The sequence below is a fragment of the Hemitrygon akajei genome, chromosome 25 (genome assembly GCF_048418815.1).
Source record: "Hemitrygon akajei chromosome 25, sHemAka1.3, whole genome shotgun sequence".
Lineage (NCBI taxonomy): Eukaryota > Metazoa > Chordata > Chondrichthyes > Myliobatiformes > Dasyatidae > Hemitrygon > Hemitrygon akajei.
The window spans coordinates 42,164,735-42,187,382 of record NC_133148.1 but is presented as its reverse complement, the minus strand read 5'-3'; the positions used below and the strand labels follow the sequence as shown (position 1 = coordinate 42,187,382).

At 42.6% G+C, this 22,648-nt stretch overlaps 1 protein-coding gene across 1 annotated transcript in view; it reads left to right on the top strand.

The window, feature by feature from the left end:
* adad2 (adenosine deaminase domain containing 2) overlaps positions 1–22,648 on the top strand; it is a 90,052-nt gene that overhangs the window by 45,041 nt on the left and 22,363 nt on the right. The window contains exons 3-6 of the mRNA XM_073029388.1: positions 2,009–2,083; positions 7,964–8,089; positions 14,070–14,220; positions 21,950–22,117. Coding sequence (XP_072885489.1) covers positions 2,009–2,083; positions 7,964–8,089; positions 14,070–14,220; positions 21,950–22,117 — 520 coding nt within the window. The remainder of the gene's footprint in view (positions 1–2,008; positions 2,084–7,963; positions 8,090–14,069; positions 14,221–21,949; positions 22,118–22,648) is intronic.

Genomic DNA, 22,648 nt, shown 5'->3' with positions numbered 1-22,648 from the left:
CAGAAAAACAAAGTAGTTAGCATCATGGCTCCAGAGTAATGCTGTTTGGTTTGGATGTATTAATGGCTATTCGTGTATGGTTCAGTGACAATTAAACTTTAACTTGTTGTGATCTAATGACACATGCACATCCTGAAAACGTAGTTTTGCTGTGGTCTCCTGTGGAAGAATGTGTATTGAGTAGAGGCGATGGGATGTTATATTGCAGTTGTATTATCTGTTGGTGAGGTCTCATATGGAGTATTGTGTGCAGCCTTGGCCACCTTCCTACAGGAAAGATGTAAACAAGGTTGGAAGATTACAGAGAAAATTTACAAAGATGTTGCCAGGTGTGGAGGACCTGAGTTATAAAGAAAGATTGAACAGGTTAGGGCTTTATGGTTTGGAACGTAGAAGATTGAGGGGAGATTTGATAGCGGTTACAAAATTATGAGGGATTTAGATGGGTAAATGCATAAACAGGAGAAAATCTGCAGATGTGAAAATCCAAAGCAAGGCATACAAAATGCTGAAGGAACTCAGCAGGTCAGGCAGCATCTATGGAAAACAGTAAACAGTCAATGTTTTGGGCTGAGATGCTCCTTCAGGACTGTTTAACGTGCCTCTTCAAATGCTCCTCTGTTAGCTTTATGCAGCCCATTAAAAGATTTGGTTTTTCCTTTGGCTCATTTTGGGGTGAGATGGTGTTTGCTGTGCTGCCACTTGAAGAGGCCTTAGCTTCAGACTACGACGGACACGGGATCTCCTAACAGGAACTCTTCCTTCACTAGTATTCAGTTGTGATGGGTATCTGAAAAGATGCAGATTATTCTTCTGCCAGGGAGGGTGTTTGTTGAAAGCCGATGGCTTAAAGTGAACGTTCTTTCACACCAGCCCCAAGGAAAGGAGGAGATGGAGGAGATGATTTGTCACTATGCTTGTTGCCTTGGCCATACTAACTAAAATGTTCTCTGACATCTTGTTACTTATCGAACAACTCTACACTCCACTTTGACCTCCATTTTCCAACCTCAGCATAATTCTCTACCCCCATCAATCACGAACACTTCTTTTCACTGTATTTCCAAATAACATCAAGGTAGCAGTCCCTTTAAAGTTTCCTGATACAAGCCACCTACTGTGTTATTCAGAGAAATTATTTTCATCAGTGCTGTCAGAAGCTGTCATGCTGTTCTGTGGGGGAAAAAATAGCATGTTATCAGGCACTAATAAAAAATTAATTGGTAGAATCCTTCTATCCAGTTTTAGGTATTGAAGCTAAATTATTGCCACTGAAGTACAATTCTTATTTAGGTTGGATTTAACAAAAATACTTTTGAACATCATTAAAGACTCATAAATGACTTAAATAATAAGTTCCTGCTATTGAATTTTAAGGTATGACGTGGTTTGAGAAGAAGAGGGATGAAAAACAAAGTGTGAATGGTTTAATTATAATGAATTGTGATTATGGCTTACTCCTCATGAAGTGCAATTGGCAGAGTTTAGGATTATACAAACCAATTCCGCTGGAGGCGTTGTAGCGAGGTGTTCATGCTTGTTGGGAGGTGCTGGCCTCTGCCATCAGTGCTGCCCTCCAGTGCTCAATCAGTGGAAAGACAGACTGGATTGTGTGTGTGCGCACTACCGGGAACTGTACCATCAATTTGCGGGATATGTCGCTCTGGGACTTGGGCTGTATATATGGGGTGGGGTGGGGGGGGGCGGGGTGTGTGTGTGTTTTGTGTGACTGCTTTGAATGTGCTGTGTACGTTTTGCACCTTGGTCCCAGAGGAATGCTGTTTCATTCAGCTGTGTTTATGTATGGTTGAATGTTAATTAAACTTGAATTTGATTTGATTGATTTTAATCTTACATTTGAAAATGAACACCTCAGACTTGTCATTAGTATAAATGCAACTGAGTATTGATGATCTCCCTCTTGCAAGAACCTTTTGTAAAGACAAAGTGATTCCCCCCCCCACCAAATATCATACCAGCAATAATTTATCTTTTTTAATTGCAACAGCTCAAACTCCAGAAGTTACAACCTCAGGTGCAAAGGCTAAAGTTTTATCCATGAAAGCGCGACGAGTTCTAACTGGTAAGAACATCTATCGGGAAAATATTTTTAAGTTGTAAGAATATGTTTTCTTTAAAAAAGAGAGTGGGAGATTGCTGCCAGATCACTCAGTAAATATAAACATATTCCTCTTATTTGTAGAGATCTCCCTTGAATTGTGCATTAGATGATGGGCTAAGTTCCTCCAATCAGATTTACATGGGTGCAGCTTATCTTCCTGTTTGGACAGCATTAGGCACCCCTTTCCTGACAGATTTTCCTGCCATCAGCGTACTACTCTTTCCTGTGGGCATTCAGTGCTAGGTCTGGAAATACAGAATTAATTAGGCCTGGACCCAAAGGGTCTTGTACTGAGTTTGCCCTGCTCCCTGCCCCCCCCCCCCCCCACACAATCTTCTTTTCTCTGGGTCTTGTTTCATTTCCTGCTGAAGGGTTTTGTTCTCGCTTGGAGAGCAAGCCCCATCTGGCTGCCATTTCTCTAATCTTTGAGGGAGGGGAGGGCCGATTCTTGTATGTGCTGGGGATGGAGGGCTTTGGGGTTCTGATGTTTCTGTCAATCATTCTTTGGGGTCTCTTGTGGATATCTGTGAAAAGTAAGAATTTCAGGATGGTTACTACAAACACTATCTGATATTAAATTGAGCCACTAGATCTGCCGTCTTAACATCTGGCTGCCTATATTACGCTGCTCCATTTATGATGCCACGGCAGAAGCAAAGGGATTTGGCAGCCTGGCACTCTAGGTTTTAAAAACTCTCCTGCACAGGTCTCTTGTCATCGCCGGGCACAGTGGCCAGCCAGCACCCTAACTTTCCTCTTGTTAACAACAGAACTGCTGCGCATATTAAATAACCTCTGATGCAAGGAACCATGTAGGTTTTAAACAGATTTAGTGACATGACTTGTATTTATAAAAACTTGCATTGAATCTAACTATTTTCAGTGAGAAAGTTTGCATTTGATACTAGTAAGATTTACCTGTGGGGATCACTCATGAAAACCTGGCACCAATATGTTCACGTCAGCTCATTCCTGCTGTCCGTACATGAAAACATAAGATCTAGAAGCAGGAATGAGTCCTTTAGCCACTTGTGCTAGCTTCAGTATTCAGCAAGAAAATTGCTGACAGTTTAACCTCACTGCCACCTTCCTGCACTAATCCCTTAATATCTTAATAGAATCGATCTTGATTGTGCTCAGTGAAGACTCTCCACAACGATCCTGCTTAGAATATTCCAAGGGTTTACTAGTGTGGTCATCAGTGTTGAAATAGATATTAAGCTACATCGTCCATTGTCATTCTTGGCAGATTGGAGGGTCAGTGCGATGTTTCCCAGCCTAATGGTCTTATATGTGGGACAGTAAAGATAGATCTCTCCGTGTCCTTCATAGATCCTTCTTAAAGGTCTGAGATTGCTGGTGAGAGCTCAGCTACCTAAAATCAAAGTTTCTAATATGCACTTAGTTGTCACTTTGAGGTACGCCTTGTTAATGCAGATATCTAATCAGCCAATCATGTGGCAGCAACAAAATGCATGAAAGCATGCAGACATGGTCAGGAGGTTCGGTTATTGTTCAGAATTCGTAAGAAATTTGATTTAAGTTACTTGAGGGGTTGTTTTTTTTCTCTTCTTTTCGGTCCCTTGCTTTCAGCTCCCTTTTTTTTTCTGGTAGCAGGCATTATTATCCTCTGTTGCTAAGTGTATTCACAGTCTGGGAGTTTGACTGTCTGGACTTATACTCTCTATATTGTGTGGTGGTTGGTCTGGAGTTGTTTTTTTCTTGTGTTGTGGGGCTTGGGGAGGACACTAAGCTCACTTGTCTTTAATTTAGGTGCTTTTTTGTTAAATTCTCTTCGTTTGTAGCATATTGTTATTGTATGCTTAATCTTGCACTGTATTAATGCTCCTCATTGGGATTTGGGGTTTTTAATTTTGTAAAATGTTTTGAAAAACTAATAAAAAAAATTTTAAAAAAGTTACTTGAGGGGAATAATTATTGATGACACATGGGGTGGTTTGACTATCTCAGAAACTGCTGGAATTTTCATGCACAGTGGTCTCTAGAGCTTACAGAGAATAAGAACATAAGAAATAGGAGCAGGAGTAGGCCATCCGGCCCATCGAGCCTGCCCTGCCGTTCAATAAAATCATGGCTGATCTGTCTGTAAACTCAGCTCCATCGAACTGCCTTTTCCCCATAACCCTTAATTCCCCTACTATGTAAAAATCTATCTAACTATCTTAAATATATTTGGTGAAGAAGCCTCAACTGCTTCCCTGGGCAGAGAATTACACAGGTTCACCACTCTCTGGAGAAAAGTTTCTCCTCAACTCCGTCCTAAATCTTCTCCCCTGAATCTTGAGGCAACGTCCCCGAGTTCTAGTCTCACCTACCAATGGAAACAACTTTCCTACTTCTATCTTATCTATCCCTTTCAAAATGTTGTGTTTCTATAAGAAAATTTTAAAAGACAGCCAGTCAGTGGCAGTTCTGTGATGAAAACACCTTTGTTAATGAGAGAGGTCGGAGCAGAATGGTTCAAGCTGACAGTAACTCAAATAACTGCGTTAAAACAGTGGTGTGCAGAAGAGCATCTCTGAATGCAGAATACGTTGAACCCTGATGTGGGTGGGCTACAGCAGCAGAAGACCACTGACATACACTCAGTGATCACTTTATTAGGTACGGGAGGTACATGATAAAGTAACCATGGATTGTAAATTTAGAAAGAAATTTAATTTTGAACAGAGCAAGTAAGTAAAGAGTTGTTAATTTCATTCTCGCATGTTCTATTAAGATGTGATTGTTGTTTTCTACCTGTGAAAGTTTTTATTTGCTGGTCGCTAAGTACCAGGTACACTCAGGTTCAGAGGAGTCAATATCTGCTGCTTAACTTGTGTTAGAAATCTGAAATGAAAACACAAAATGCTAGTAACATTCTGCAGGTCTGTGGAAGGAGAAAAGTTAATGTTCCAGGTCGGGGACCTGTCGTCAGAACTGGTTGGAGAGAAGGTGGAGAAAGTACAAAGTACATTTATTATCAAAGTACATATACTTTATACAATCTTGAGATTCATCTCCTTACAGGCAGCCACAAAACAGAATCCTCATAGAACCTGTGAAAAAGATCGTCAAACACCCAATGTGCAGAAAAACAAATTTTGCAAACGATAAAATTAAGCAAATAACATTCAGAACTGAAGTTCGCGAGGGTAAGTTCATGGCCAGGAAGCCAGTCATCTCTACAGCCTCAGTTCAGTGCAGAGACAAGTAAACCTTGCCAAGCAGTGAGTTGAACACCGCCCCATTTCTAGTCCCCAGCCCTGACACCCTGACCTTTTCAATCTGGCCCAACATTTAAATCATCCAAACCTTGGGCTGTTCCTCGCTCTCGGACCCGAGCCCTGCCGCTTTGATGCACCCTCGGGCCTGGGGCTGAGATGGCTAGGACAAAGGAGACATTTCCGATAGTGAGTCCAAATGAGTTAATATGCAGATGATTTTACTTTGTGTAACGACCAAACCAGCATGCTGGACTATACAAATAGAGTAGATGGTGTTAGCTCTAAGGAGGTTGGTGAGCTTGGGTTGTTTTTTTTTGGTGTGTCAGAGGCTGAGGGAGAAAGACCTGATAGAAGAGAGGCGGCCAAACCTTTAATGCAAGGGTGGGGAAGTCAAACAGTAGAAAGCAACACATACAGAATACTGGGGCAACTCAGCAGGACAGGCAGCATCTGCAGAGAGGAATAAATATTCATCACCATTAGTCCTGGTGAAGGGTCTCAGCCCAAAATGTCAGCTGTTTATTACCCTCCATCGATGCTGCCTGACCTGCTGAGACCTTCCAACATTTTATGTGTGTGACTCTGGATTTCCAGCATCTGCAGTATCTCTTGTCTTTATCTGTAGGGTGACAGGGGGGTGAAAAATGTGTTTTTAGAGATTTGTAGGTGCTGGGAACAGACTGCGAGGGATGGTGCTGGAACCAACTACAATAGTGGCTTTCAAGAGGAGTTTAATTAGGTACATGAATCCGTGGTTAATGGGGGATATGGGCCATGTGTAGGCAGAAGGGGTTACTTAAATTTGGCATGATGCTCAGCACAGAGTTCGTGGTCTGAGGGGCCTTTTCCTGTGCTGTACTGTTAGAAAACTTGAACCAAAAAAAAAAAGATGATGTCGAGGTTAATTGGGCACTCTGAATCAGCTGTGATGAGAGAGAAACTGAATAAAAATATCAAGGTAGCTGACAGGGAACATTAGTGGGTGAATGGGATCGCTCAGCAACTCAGCATAGGCTCAATAGGCCAAATGATATTTAGAAAGTACAGATCAGCATAGATTCAAATCAGGGTACACAATAGCTCAACTGCTATTTAGAAACTACAGGTCAGTGTAGACTCAATAGGCCAAATGATATTTGGAAACTATCGATCAACATGATTCAATTCAAGGTAGACTCAATAGGTCAAATGGTATTTAGTGACTACAGGTCAGCGTAGACTCAATAAGCCAAATGATACTTAGAAACTATAGATAAATATTAGCATCCACACGTGCGCACGTCCCTTCACTTTTTCCACTCCACAGTTTAAACATTATACTGCAAATGTAGAAGAGAGGGTGCACTTAACACCCTTTACAACCTTTGTACAGGCCAAAGGATTCACTGCTGTTTCGCTCATAAGATCACTGTGTTGTAGCGACATAGGCAACACACACAAAATGCTGGAGGAACTCGGCACGCCAGGCAGCATCTATGGAGAAGAGTACGGTGGATGTTTTGGGCCGAAACCCTTCAGCAGGAAATGTAGGAACCAGTTTGTGCGCAGCAAGATCCCTCGACAGTTAGATTACATTTATATTTGCAGAGGAGTTTGTCTCCTCACTGAGAAGTTTGTTTATTTATTTTGAGATACAGTGCAGAATATGACCTTCTGGTCCTTCGAACCGCACAAAGACTCCTTACAGAGGACAGCTGGATTGAACGCCGAACTCCAACACCCTGTGATGTAATAGCATCGCGCTAACCGTTACATTACTGTGGTTAAGTCGCGGAGTCATACAGTACACCTTTGTCTTTAAAGTGAAGCTGTGCAGTCTTTTGCATTCAGTTGAAGAAGTGAATAGGCTTGAGTTTTGTTCCTTGTCCAGAGAAGAGTGTCTTCAGCAATCTGATGTGTTCTCAGTGCCACATCCCAATATTATTTGCTCAAGTCTCGAGTGGACTTGAATTCAAGTTTCTGACTGAAGATGAGAATGCTGCCACAATTCTGAATGTGGTAACGGTGCAGAGTCAAAGTATTTTTTTTTTACTGATCAAGAATTGCCAGTCTTTCTGGGGTGATGTATGATAATAGGAAGTTGAGAAGGGATAACTTGGAGTTTCAAGCAATTTAAATGAAATTCTGTTTTAAGATGCTGTTCATTATGTTCTTACTGAATCTGATTATTTGAATATCTCCAAACTGATGGCAAGAATGTCGATCTCTCCTGGTTAAAAAAAATTCCCTCCCCCTCACCCCTTCTTCAATTCCTCACTCTTGCCTGTAACCTCTTCTCAGCTGCCTGTCAACTCCCCCCGAGTTCCCCACCTCCTTCCCAGTCTCCTGATTCCCTCCAATCAGTTTCCTTCTTTTCCAGCACTTGACCTTTCCCACCCACCTGGTATCGCCTATCACCTGCCAGCTCACCTTTTTTAATTGGGTGTCTTCCCACTTCCTTTTCAGTCCTGTTGAAGGGTCGTTGCCCGAAACATCGACTGTTTATTCATCCCCATAGATGCCGCCTGACCTACTGAGTTCCTCCAGCATTTTGTGTGTGTTGCTCTGGATTTCCAGCATCTGCTTAATCTCCTGCATCTATTATTTGAATATCATCTCTTTTGATGTATTTCAGAAAATTTAGTTATTCATCCTATCCGATGTGCAGCAGTTAGCAATTGCATATTGAAGATGCTCCTGAAATGCCACCCAAATCTTCAGAGCTCCACAAAGACACTGGCTGCCTTCATAGTCGAGAAAGGTAAGTTAGTCACCCCTGATATGCCGCTTCATTGCGAAGGAAGTCTGTAGTTTGAACTGGAAAGTAAATAAGATTATTTGTTCCTTAATCTTTTAAAGTAATCTACCATTAAATTTAATACCCAATGTAGAAAATATGCAAAGAGAGAAACTTCCTCTTTGCACCAGATTGTGGTGTCAATCTCTAGTTTGGGTACAGGGCTCCCACACATACCCACATCACTGTCAGCTTTCCAACAGGAAGTTCCACATCATTTATCATGTCCTAAAGCTTTGGAAATAATTTTCTTGTAGACAGTTTGAAGATTTAGTGATTGCCAATGCTAGAATTTGGAACAACAATCTGCTAGAGGAATTCAGCAGATTGAGGGAATCTGGAGAAAAGGAACTGTTAACATTTTGGATTAAAATCCTGAATGAGGACAAGGAAGCCAGAAGTAATCAGCATGGAACAGCACAAAACAGGAACAAGCCCTCTGGCCCACAATGTTGTATTGAATCGGCTAAAAAGTAAATTAAAAGAACTCTCAAAAACTAATCCCTCCTACCTACACAATGCCCATATCCCTCCATCTTCCTCATATTCATGTACCTATCTAAACTCTAAAAAGCCTCTAATGCATTTGCCTCCACCAGTGCATTCCAGGCATCTACCACTCAGTGAGCAAAAATCTTACCCCTCACCACCCCTTTGAACCTACCCCCTCTCACCTTTAATGCATGCCCTCTGTTGTTAGACACTTGAATCCTGGGAGACAAATACTCTCTGTCCACTCTATCTGTGCCTCTCACAATCTTGTAAACCTCTCTCGGATCTCTTCTCAGCCTCCACCGTTTCAGAGAAAATAACCCAAGTTTATCCAGACTCTTGAGATAGCACACACCCTCTAAACCAGGCAATATCCTGGTAAACTCTTCTGCACCCTCTCCAGAACTGTATGCAATACTCTCGATGTGGCCTAACCAGAGTTTTATAAAGTTGCAACAGAACCTCTTAACTTTTGAACTCAATGCCAGAAGGTAGGGGATTTGGCCCAGTACATCATGGGTAAATCCCTCCTAACCATCTGTATGAAAAGTGGTTGTAGGAAAGCAGCATCCATCATCAGAGATCCATACCATTCAGGACATGCTCTTTTCCTGCTGGTGTCATTAGACAGAAGGTAAAAGAGCCTCAGGACTCATACCACCAGGTTCAAGAACAGTTACTACCCTTCAACCATCAAGCTCTTGAGCAAAAGGGGATAACTACACTCACTTCCCCATCCATTGAGATGTTCCCACAACCAATGATCTCATTTTAAGGACTCCTTACTGTTTTTTACTTTGAACTTTAAAACATACAGCAAAATGTGTCATTTTGTGTCAGTGACCAACACAGGCCAAGGATTGTACTGGGCTGCCTGTAAGTGTCACCAGTGGCAACATAGAATGCCCACAACTCATTAACCCTAACCCTAATCCGTACGTCTTCGGAAAGTGAGGAAACTAACACAGTCACGGGGGGGGGGGGGGTGGGGGGGGGAGCATACCATGCAGAGAGTGGCAAGAATCGAACCTCGACCAGTGTTTTCTGTTGCTGTGAAGTGATATGCTAACCACTACAGTACCGTGTTACCTTGCTATTAATACTGCTATTGATGCAGAGTTCCATTTGAAGCATTTAATTGAAATGTGATTGATACTAAGAAGCTCTTTCTTAAAACTCGTATCTAGTTTACAGAGAAGAAAATTGCATCAGTCTGGTAATATTGAAAGCAGGATTCATGGCAATCTTTTAAAATATTCTGTCCTGTGAAACTGCGATTGCATGCAAGAAGCAGTGGATTAATTCCGACTTGGATCGGCAATTGTTAGCCAAGACATGGATGACTCAGTTGGGATATTAATTAGAAGGTTTAAACAGATTGCTTCTGGAACACCCACAAGAAAGGTGTCAGCTTTCCTCTTTCAGCCTATAACTTGAGACTATGTTTGTGAGTGCATTTTGGCTGCTAAAGTTTGAAGAAGCAGTCACCCATGTGGAGTTCTGAAGCAAGTAACCTTCCAGTCTGTTCAAAATAATCAGCTTAGTATGAATTTTGCATTTTGTTTATTGCTTGTATTTTCTAGATTTATAATTTTCAAGCTATTATCCAAGTTCCTTGATTTGAATCCTAGTGCAACTCAACTCCAGATAATTGGTTGGAAAACAAGAAATTTTGGGGATTCTTTGTTTTATAACACCCGGTGTTGTCTACAGGCCACCAAACAGTAGCATGGATATAGGGTGCAAGTTGAATAGGGAGTTAACATTGGCATGTGGCAAAGGTAATGTCGCAGTAGTTATGGGGGATTTCAACATGCAGGTGAACTGGGAGCATCAGGTTGGTGCTGGACCACAGGATAGGGAGTTTGTAGAGTGCCTACGGGATGCATTCTTGGAACAGCTTGTACGAGAGCCGACCAGGGACAAGACTATTCTGGATTTAGTGTTATGTAATGAACAGGATTTGATAAGCGATTTTGCAGTAAAGGAGCCATTAGGAGGTAGTGATCACAATATGATAAGCTTTTATCTGCAATTTGAGAAGGATAAGGGCAGCTCGGAGGTGTCAGTATTGCAGATGAACAGGGGAAACTATGGAGCCATGAGAGAGGAGCTGGCCAAAGTTGACTGGACGGATAGCCTAGCAGAAAAGACAGTGGAACAGCAATGGCAGGTATTCTTGGGAATAATGCACAAGGTGCAAAATCAGTTCATCCCCCAGAGAAGGAAGGATTCAAAGGGGGGAAAGGGGCCTCAGTGGTTGACAAAGGAAGTCAGGGATTGCATAGCATTAAAAAAAAAGGAAATATGACAGAGCTAAGGTGAGTGGGAGGACAGATGATTGGGAAGTTTTTAAGGAACAACAGAACTTAACTAAAAAGACAATACGGGGAGAAAAAAATGAGGTACGAACGCAAGCTAGCCAGGAATATAAAGGAAGATAGCAAAAGCTTTTTTAGGTATGTGAAGAGAAAGAAGATAGTTAAGAACAATGTTGGGCCCTTGAAGAATGAATTGGGTGAAATTATTATGGGAAACAGAGAAATGGCAGAAGAATTTAATGAGTACTTTAGATCTGTTTTCACTAAGGAAGACACTAGCAATCTCCCAGATGTATGGATGGGCCAAGGACATAGGGTAACAGAGGAAATGAAACAGATTGACATTCGGAAGGAAACGGTGATGAGAAGACTGATGGGACTGAAGGCTGACAAATCCCCAGGTCTAGATGGCCTGCATCCTAGGGTACTAAAGGAGGTGGCTCTGGAAATTGCAGATGCATTGGTAATCATTTTCCAATGTTCCTTAGATTCAGGATCAGTTCCTGAGGATTGGAGAATGGCTAATGTTATCCCACTTTTTAAGAAAGGAGGGAGGGAGAAAACAGAGAACTATCGACCTGTCAGCCTGACATCGGTGGTGGGAAAGATGCTAGAGTCCATTATTAAGGATGAAATAGTGGCATATCTAGATAGCAGTAATAGGATTGGGCCGAGCCAGCATGGATTTACCAAGGGTAAATCATGCTTGACTAATCTGTTGGAGTTTTTCGAGGATGTAACCAGGAAGTTAGACGGGGGGAGATCCAGTGGATGTAGTGTACCTCGATTTTCAGAAGGCATTTGATAAGGTCCCACATAGAAGATTGGTGGGTAAAATCAAAGCTCAGGGAATCGGGGTGGGGGGGAAGGCATTGACATGGATAGAAAACTGGTTGGCAGATAGAAAGCAAAGGGTAGCGGTGAATGGGTGTTTCTCGGAATGGCAGGTGGTGACTAGTGGGGTGCCACAGGGCCCGGTATTGGGACCACAGTTGTTTACCATTTACGTTAACGATTTGGATGAAAGCATAGAAAATAACATCAGCAAATTTGCTGATGATACTAAGCTGGGTGGCAGTGTGACATGTGATGAGGATGTTAGGAGAATTCAGGGTGACTTGGATAGGCTGGGTGAGTGGGCAGATACTTGGCAGATGGCGTTTAATGTGAATAAGTTTGAGGTTATCCACTTTGGGAGTAAGAACAGGAAGGCAGATTATTATCTGAACGGTGTAGAGTTGGGTAAGGGAGAAATACAAAGAGATCTCGGAGTCCTTGTTCATCAGTCACTGAAGATGAATGAGCAAGTGCAGCAGGCAGTGAAGAAGGCTAATGGAATGTTGGCCTTTATTACAAAGGGAATTGAGTACAAGAGCAAGGAAATCCTCTTGCATTTGTACAGAGCCCTGGTGAGACCACACCTGGAGTATTGTGTACAGTTTTGGTCTCCAGGGTTAAGGAAGGACATCCTGGCTGTAGAGGAAGTGCAGCGTAGATTCACGAGGTTAATTCCTGGGATGTCTGGACTGTCTTACGCAGAGAGGTTAGAGAGACTGGGCTTGTACACGCTGGAATTAAGGAGATTGAGAGGGGATCTGATTGAAACATATAAGATTATTAAGGGATTGGACAAGATAGAGGCAGGAAATATGTTCCAGATGCTGGGAGAGTCCAGTACCAGAGGGCATGGTTTGAGAATAAGGGGTAGGTCATTTAGGACAGAGTTAAGGAAAAACTTCTTCTCCCAGAGAGTTGTGGGGGTCTGGAATGCACTGCCTCGGAAGGTAGTGGAGGCCAATTCTCTGGATGCTTTCAAGAAGGAGCTAGATAGGTATCTTATGGATAGGGGAATCAAGGGATATGGGGACAAGGCAGGAACCGGGTATTGATAGGAATTGATCAGCCATGATCTCAAAATGGTGGTGCAGGCTCGAAGGGCCGAATGGTCTACTTCTGCACCTATTGTCTATTGTCTATAATAAATAAATAAATAAACAAACAATTTAGGAAGAAATCTAGTTTTTAATTGTACATTATCTGCAGATCCCAGGATTCTTTCAGTTAAAATTCTGTATTTTTAAGTTCATATTAATTTATTATCAAAGTATATGTATGTTGTATATATAACCTCGAGATTCATTTTCTTATGGGCATACTCAACAAATCTGTAGAATTTTAACTATGACAGATCAATGAAAGACTGCCCAACTTGAGCATTCAACCAGAGTGCAGAAGGCAACAAGCTGTGCAGATGCAGAGCGAAGAAACAATAATATAAATAAGCAATTAATATTGAGAACATGAGACAAAGTGTCCTTGACGGCCCATAATTGGTGGGAACAATTTAGTGCTGGGACAAGCGAAGTTATCCCTGCTGGTTCAAGAGCCTGATTGTTAAGCAGTAATAATTGTTCCTGAACGTGGTCCTAAGAGACCTGAGGCTCTTGTATGTTCTTCCTGAAGGCAGCAGCTAGAAGAAAGTATATCCTGGGTGGGGGTCTCTGATGATGATTGCGACAGTGTTTCATGCTCAGTGGTGAGGAGGGCTTTACTGGTGATGGGCTGGGCCATATCTACTACTTTTTGTAGGATTTTCCATTCAAAGGCATCGGTTCTCCCATACTAGGTCATGATGCAGCCAGTCAGTATACTCTCCACTACACATCGATAGAAGTGTGTTGAAGTTCTAGATGTCACACTAAAATCTCTGCAGACTTGATGAAAATTTTGAAGGGTAGAATTTGAAGATGCAGGGATAGGGTAGAAGATTGGTGCAGCATAAATATCGACAGTGTGACTTTAAAAATAAACAATTTCATTTTGTTTACTAAATTACAGAGAAAATCCTCATTCTTTTTAGCTCTTAACTTGTTTTCTTTACCTTCCACTCCACCCCCCCCCCCATTACCTTCCTTTTTCCAGTTTACATGATTGTACAAACTTCAACACAGTGTATTGCATTAAAGAATGTACAGCAGTTCAGGAATACCTTTAGCTTCCATTGCCTTTATCAAGCAGTTCCAAGCCATTGATAATAATAAATACAACATCTTTCATTCTGCTTCAGCAAGAGTAGTTCAATCCCTGCTTCAAAATGATGCCCTTTACCGCCATTGACTTTGGCTCCACAGTGATAGAAGACTGCAGTGACAACGCTGGTGAAAAGTACGAAGTTGTTGCGCTAGGAACAGGAGAGACTTGTTACAGCGGTTGGTTATGTTTCGATGGCCGTTTACTCCATGACTGTCACGCTGTAGTGGTCGCCAGAAGAGCATTGCAAAGGTAATGATGCAGAAAGTTAGTTTAAGTCTATATCCAGAGACCTCCTGTCTCTCATCCGTAATATACTCAGTGGCCGAATACATGGGATATGTGTTTCTTGTTAATGCAAGTGCAGAGACAGTGCTAGCATTTCCATTCTGGGGACACTAAAGAAGAAAGGAGACTGATCTGTTTGAAAGGAACTTGGGGGGGGGGGGGGGAGACTGGAGCTAACAGGCTTGATTGGAACAGGCACTATGTCAAAATAGTTATTCTTTTAAAAATAATTCAAAACCAAGTACTTTGCATCAGTCTTCACTGTGGAAGACATTAGTGTTGTGTCTGTACAACTACATATCGATTAAATAAAAGCATGTACACGGGAATTGAGGTTAACTGGTGTATTCACATTGTAGGGAGCAAGAGATGATCATTGTGCACGTGTAGACAATAGATCAGTATGCATGGCTAAGTTATCAGTCCATACGTATTGCTTTAACAGAAATAGATCCATAGATTACACTTCCTTCCCTTTAGATTAATGTAACATAACACCGTATATGTAATAAAACATTCAATTCTATATTCAAATAGACATGCTTTCACAATAACAGGTTATAGCTAATTTCGCTATACTAGAGATTCAGTCTCTTGGGTGGTACTCTGTTTCTTTTGGGATAGTGCCTTTGGATCACGGGGGTGGCATTAGGTTTGGCTGGTGTCTTGTCAATGACAGCTTTCTCTGTTGCGGGTGTCATGTTGCTGTTAGTGACATGATCATCACTGAGAGGTAATTCCGGTGGCTGTAATGTTGTCCCGTCTTGTTGGATGCAGTCAACACAGGTGTGTTCTTTAGCAGAGCATCCAGTTTCATGTTGTCTCCATGTCTGTTCTCCAACGTCCACTGTGTACGTCAGTGGTCCAGTTCTTGTAGCTATCCTACCAGATGTCTATTTGTCGTCTTGGTAATCACATGCTAGTACTTCCTGTCCAACCTCGAAGCTCCTTGCTACTTCACTTGGCAGCTGGTTGAACTGTTTATTCTGCACTTCCCTCCGTAGATTTGGTTTCAGGAGGTCTTTGCAAGATCTCAGACCGTCCTGATGAAGGGTCTCAGCCCAAAACGTTGACTGAACTCTTTTCCATAGATGCTGCTTGGTCTGCTGAGTTCCTCCAGCATTTAGTGTGTGTTGCAAGTTTGACCTGAGTTGTGATGCATTTTCTGGTTTGGGTGCCTGCAGCACTGCTTCAGTCTTTTGTGACTTATGTAAGCCATGCTTGTCAGTGACATGTCCACAATATGAGATTTCATTCTTGAAAAACTTAAATTTCTCTCTTTGCATGCAGAACTCAGCCAAGTTTCTGGAGGTGCTCTTCATTCTTGTTAGTCACGATGGTAGCATTGTGTTCCTTGGATATCTTGGATCACGTGGTCCATTGCTCTTTGCCAAATTGCTGGAGCTGGTTGCAACGCCAAAGACGAGATGATTATACTGGAACAGTCCCCTTGTGAGTGTTGATTGTGATGAACTTCCTGCCTGACTCCTCAATCTGCATTTGCAGATAGGCTTGTGACAAGTCAATCTTTGAAAACCACTTCCTGCCCGCCAAAGATGCAAAACATATTCTATTCACAGCAGGGGATACTGAACAGTATGCAGCACAGGGTTGATGCTTACCTTGACATCCCCGGATATGAGAATAGCTCTGACCTTTCCTTTCTTGATCACCTGGACAATGGGCATTACACTTATTACACTCAACCTTAGCAAGAGTGCCAGAAACCTCTAAGCTCTGAAGTTCAGCATCCACTTTAGGACGTAGTGTGTAAGGCACTGGACACGCTTTATGGAATCTTGGTGCTGTTGCTGCTTCATCCATTTCAATTCTGGCCTTAGACAATAGACAGTAGGTGCAGGAGTAGGCCATTCGGCCCTTCTAGCCAGCACCACCATTCACTGTGATCATGGCTGATCATACACAATAATAGACAATAGACATTGGAAGCCTTCATGCTTCGAGTTTACCAATCCCCTTATCAAATACCTTCTCATTACCATTAAGCAACGGTGGCAGTCTGTGGTTAATGCTTGCCCATTTGGGCAGCAGTTGCCCTTTTGACACATTGAGAGCTTTTATTGTGTGCCAGTTTAGTTGGGTTTTTTTTTCAGCCATTCATGTTCAAAAGGCACTGACCCCCCCCCCCCCCCCCCACTTCTCAACACATATAGCTCTAACTGCTGTGTTCTGCCTCCATACATCACAGTTACTTTCAGTTTGGTTTTGGAGACACTTCTTCACCTGTATAAGTTTTTAGCATCACTGAGCTCTTTTCTAATGCTAGCTTAGAAAGCAGTCTCTGAAATTATAGACAAAGCTGACCTTGTATTCAGCTCCATTTTCAGTTTTATAACAGACACATCTGTTATGATCCATATGATTTGTGATCTGCTGCAGTAATACTATGCAGTTCTAGGCATTGCAGCTCACCCTTGTCTGACTCTGTGTTGTCTGATTCTGTTTCACATTCGGTCGCTTTGTGCATTTGTTTAGTTTTGTGTTTAAAACTTTTCACTCTGTATGGTTTTTCTCTTTGGTTGTATTTTTTGTCTGACCTCGCAAACTCTCTCTACATGTCTTCGTATCATCTGCCACAAAGCTTTCAATTCCATTATCTAAATCATTGACAAACCATGTGAAAAGTAGCAGTCCCAGTACTGACCCCCTAAGGAACATCACTAGTCACTGGCAGCTAACCAGAAAAGGCACCCTTATACCCACTTACCTGCCTACAGCCTGTCAGCCATTCCTCTATCCATGCCAGTTATCTTTTCCTGTAATGCCATGGAACTTTATCTTGTTAAGCAGCCTCATGTGTGGCACCTTTAACGGGTGTATTCACATTGCGGGGGGGTGGGGGGTGGTAGAGCAGATCAATACACATGTAGACAGCAGATCAAAGCACAGGTATGTTATTTGCACAAGTAGTGGGGGGGAGTCACAGCCTCTAAAAGAAATAGATCCATACATTACAATTAGCAGTGTGGTAGAAATTCCCAGGTGTCATCAAGTGTGTGAAGTTTCCATTTCTACAGAGAAGGTTCTTGAGGAAACTGAAAGGTTTAAAGGTAGGTAAGATACCGGGACAAATGGTGTACACCCCAGAGTTCTGAAAGCGTGGCTGAAGAGATTGTGGAAGCATTGGTAATGATCTTTCAAGAATCACTAGATTCTGGAATGGTTCTGGAAGACTGAAAAAATTGCAAATGTCACTCCACTCTTCAAGAAAGGAGGCAGAAGAAAGGAAATGATTGGCCAATTAGTCTGACCTCAGTGGTTGGGGAGATGTTGGAGTGGATTATTAAGGATGAGGTCTCAGTATTTGGAGGCACTTGATAAAATAGAGGGATAAACTTTTAGGGGCCATGGCCCTTTATAAAGTCAGTCCTGATAAAGGGGTTTCAGCCCAAAACGTTTGCACTTTATTTCCTTTCCGTAGGTGCTGTTTTAATCTGATTTCCTGCAGCATTTTGTGTGTGTTACTCTTATTGATTTGCTTGCCTGCTTTTCTTATGAGCATTGACCTTCTAAACTCAGTCTGAAACTTGAGAACCTGCTCAATAAATACAGACATAAAATTCTAAACCTGCCAACAATCTGCCTGTAATTGCTGCATCATCGGTGCCTGACTGGCAGCACCGACACTTCAACATTGCATATTTCAATCACTCAGTGACTGTGAAGCTTTTCACCTATTCTTCATCGCCACATAAAAGCAAAAGCAATTGTTATGGAGTCATAGGAAAGTACAGCACAGAAACAGGCCCTTTGGCCCATCTAAACTGCTTACTCCTATCAACCTGACCCAGACCAAAGCCCCTCCATACCCCTCCCATCCGTGTACCTAAACGTTGAAATCAAGCTCACATACACCAACGCATGTAATCGAGCAGATGTCAGTACGTCCTAGTGCACCTTGTCTGGCCCATTTTCCAGAGTGGCACAGGACATTAACAAAAAAACTCCAGTCCATTTGCCAAGGCGGCAAAATATATGGATTCTGTTTATTGATTGTGGCTGTTGGCCCGTTGAACAGTGAAGATAGTTACAGAGAAAATTATCATCTTGTGAAACTTTGAAAATGACTCAAGGTTTCCAGATAGCTGAGTGGGGTCTACAGTTGTGCTGTTCTGATTGAAAATTTTCATGGTGTTAGAGTGACTGAGTCACATCATTCCGTCTCTCCCCATTTTCTTTTATATAAAATAGAAAACATGAAATGGAGCCAATAATACTTGTATCAATGTGATATAGAAGCTGCCCTCCTCTCTCATGCACTTTCGCTCTCTTGCTTTTCCTTTGCTTTAATTATGCCTGCCTTTCATACAGTACCCCATGTTGTTGTACAAATTGATATTGCTGTTTGGTCTTTGTTTTACCCTTACTCCTCTCCTGTAGTTAGTTGGTGGGGAAAGTGGCAGCGTAGCGGTTAGCTGATGCTCACGTTCAGAAGCGGCATTTAACACCGGAAGACGTCCAAAGACATATTGGGAAGAAGGCTAATTGGTCATTGTAAATTGTCCCGTGATTAGGGTAGGGTTAAATCATTGGGGGGGGGGGGGGAGAGGGGTTGCTGGGGGTGGCATGGCTTTAAGAGTGGGAAGGGCCTATTCTCCACCGTATCTCAATTTTTTTTTTAAAACTCCGCACAGAGAGAAACAGGCAGGGAGGCACCTTCCTTTTATATTTCACTAAAGCGGTAATTTGATGGATATTTAACTCTAGGCTGACTGGTCAGGTTTGATCCTTCCTGCAAATGGCAGCTACATACAATTTCTGCAAGAGTTACTGGGCTTATGTCAAGAACGAAAGTTTGAGCTTTCTGTCTTGGCCTCATGGGCTTTTCAAATATCAACAACTCAAACCAGGACATCAGCATTGGGTTATGTCTGGTCCGTATACTTAACTTTCTCAGCTCACTGCATCAGTCTGAAGTTTGACTTCCTCTGCAGGACCACCCTTCATTGTGGAGATGTTGCTAGAAATACCTAGGTCAGGGTGCATGTGGTGATATAAAGTATTAGCTGTTTTTCACATGATGCCATCTAATTTAGACCATAAAAACATAAGAGAATTAGGCTATTCAGCCTATAGTGTCTGTTCCACCATTCATCATCCGATTTATTATCTCTCTCAACCCCATTCTCATGCCTTCTCCCCGTAACCTTTGATGCCCTGACTAATCAAGACCCTATCAACCTCCGCTTTAAATATACTCAATGACTTGGCCTGCACGTGCCAACTATAGCAATGAATCCACAGATTCACCATCCTCTGGCTAAAGAAATACCTCCTCATCTCTGAAATGGATGCCCCTCTATTCTGAGGCTGTGCCCTCTGGTCCTGGACTCACCCACTATAGGAAGCAATCTCTGCAAATCTGCTCTATCTAGGTCTTTCAATATTTGATAGGTTTCAATGAGATCCCCCCTCATTCTTTTAAACTCCAGTGAGTCCTTGTATGTTAACCCTTTTATTCCTACGATCATTCTCGTGAAAACTCCTGTGTCCTCTCCAATGCCAGTACATCTTTTCATAGATGGGGGCCCAAAACTGCTCACAATTCTCCATGTGCAGTCTGACCTATGCCTTACATAGCCTCAGCATTACATCTTAACATTTGTATTCTAGATGAATGAATGCTACGATTGCATTTGCCTTTCTTATCACCAAGTTAGCCTTTAAGGAATCGTGTGGTGAGGACTCCCAAGTCCCTTTGCATCACTTACTAAGAAAGAAATGTCCTGTAGAAGCCATCAAGGCCACCAGTAAAGGATTAAACAAAGTGAATGTCACTGCCAGCGACCAAAATTGAGCAAACCCCGAGACTGACATCAAGATGATCAGCATTTTCATCAAGATGTTAGACATTTTCATCAAGTTGTACGTGTTTTCCTCAAGGCCCTGGGCATTTTTATCAAAGCGCTGAGTGTTTTCATCAAGGCCCTGGGTGTTTTTCATCAAGATGTTGGGTGCATTCATCAGGACATGACAGACAGACATACTTTATTGATCCCAGGGGAAATTGGGTTTTGTTACTAGTCGATCAACCAAGAATAGGTAGAAATATAGCAATATAAAACCATGAATAATTAAATAATAATAAATAATTTATGCCAAGTGGGAAATTAGTCCAGGACCAGCCTATTGGCTCAGGGTGTCTGACACTCCGAGGTGAGGAGTTGTAAAGTTTGATGGCCACAGGCAGGAATGACTTCCTATGACGCTCAGTGTTACATCTCGGTGGAATGAGTCTCTGGCTGAATGTATTCCTGTGCCTAACTAGTACATTATGAGTGGATGGGAGACAGTGTCCAAGATGGTATGCAACTTTTCTCTTTTCAGCATCCTCTTTTCAGACACCACCGTCAGAGAGTCTAGTTCCACCCCCACGACGTCATTGGCCTTACGAATGAGTTTGTTCATTCTGTTGGTGTCTGCTACCCTCAGCCTGCTGCCCCAGCACACAACAGCAAACATGATAGCACTGGCCACCACAGACTCGTAGAACATCCTCATCATCGTCCGGCTCTGACCCTTCTTGTAGACAGCCTCATTGTTCTTTGACCAGTCCAGTTTATTGTCAGTTCGTATCCCCAGGTATTTTGTAATCCTCCAACCATGTCCACACTGACCCCTTGGATGGAAACAGGGGTCACCGGTGCCTAGAGCCCTCCTCAGGTCCACCACTAGCTCCTTAGTCTTTTTCACATTAAGCTGCAGATGATACTGCTCACACCATGTGACAAAGTTTCCCACCATAGCCCTGTACTCAGGCCTCATCTCCCTTGCTGATGCATCCAACTGTGGCAGAGGTCATCAGAAAACTTCTGAAAGATGGCAAGACTCTGTGTTGTAGTTGAAGTCCGAGGTGTAGATGGTGAAGAGAAAGGGAGACAGGACAGTCCCCTGTGGAGCCCCAGTGCTGCTGACCACATCTGTCTGACACACAGTGCTGCAAGCGCACGTACTGTGGTCTGCCAGTCAGGTAATCAATAATCCATGACACCAGGGAAGCATCCACCTGCATCACTGTCAGCTTCTCACCCAGCCGAGCGGGGCGGGATGGTATTGATCGCACTGGAGAAGTCAAAAAACATGACCCTCACAGTGCTCGCCGGCTTTGTTCAGGTGGACGTAGACACGGTTCAGCAGGTAGACGATGGCATCCTCAACTCCTAGTCAGGGCTGGTAGGTGAACTGGAGGGGGTCTGAGTGTGGCCTAACCATAGGCCGGAGCTGCTCTAGAACAAGTCTGTCCAGGGTCTTCATGATGTGGGAGGTCAATGCCGTTGGTCTGTAGTCATTGGAGCCACTGGGGTGCGGGCGTCCTTCGGTACAGGGGACGAGGCAGGATGTCTTCCACAGCACAGGAACCCTCTGGAGACTCAGGCTCAGGTTGAAGACACGGGGTGTTTTAATCAAGATGCTGGGTGTGTTCATCAGGGACACTGGGTGTTTTAATCAAGATGCTGGGTGTGTTCATCAGGACACTGGGTGGTTTTAATCAAGATGCTGGGTGTGGTTCATCAGGACACTGGGTGTTTTAATCAAGATGCTGGGTTGTTTTCAGAATTTTGTTTTAGATTTGCAGCAGCTGTGATATGTATTTTTGGAAAAATGATTTTTGCTTGTATTGCTACATTGTGGTAGTTTTTTCATAGCCAGCAATTTCTTTCTCATTTTGCAGATATTTGTATAAGCAGCTCCTTCTGTTCTGCAGCAGTGATCCTGTGGGGTTAGAAAAGTGCATCTTCTGCAAGTCTTCGGAAAATGATTTCCTCTCCCTGAAGCAGAATATATTTTTCCACCTCTATCTCAGCAGTGCCCCAAAGGGGGCAGCTCAAAGCACTTTTATGTAAGTGCTTTACATTTTTTGCATTTCTACTATGATTGCTGAATAATGCTTTGTCTCCATGTGAGTGGCAGATACAAATATATATCTCCTGTGACATTTGCTAGCTTCATGAACATACCAGTACTTAGAGACACCTCTTGCATATGTATACTTCTGCCCCAATGATAATTTAATTTGCCAGTTTTATTGATGAATTTCTTTGGGAAATGGTTGATCCCTGAATTGCTACAGGGCAATGCCATGTTTGTCATAATCTTTCATTTTTCATTTTGAGTGTAATGAGAACTAAAAGTAATCGTCGACAATCATGCTCAGTTGGTAATAGGGAGCTATCACTTTGAACAGTAGATAAAACTTTGATTTCTCACTAATGTAGACAATTATAAACAAGAAAGTGTTCACACGTATTTGAAAATAACATACAGTGGATTCTGGTGGAACACATAGGAAGAAGCGTCTGTTGACGTTTCGAGCTGAGACCCTTCATCAAGACTAACCGAAAGGAAAAATAGTAAGAGATTTGAAAGTAGC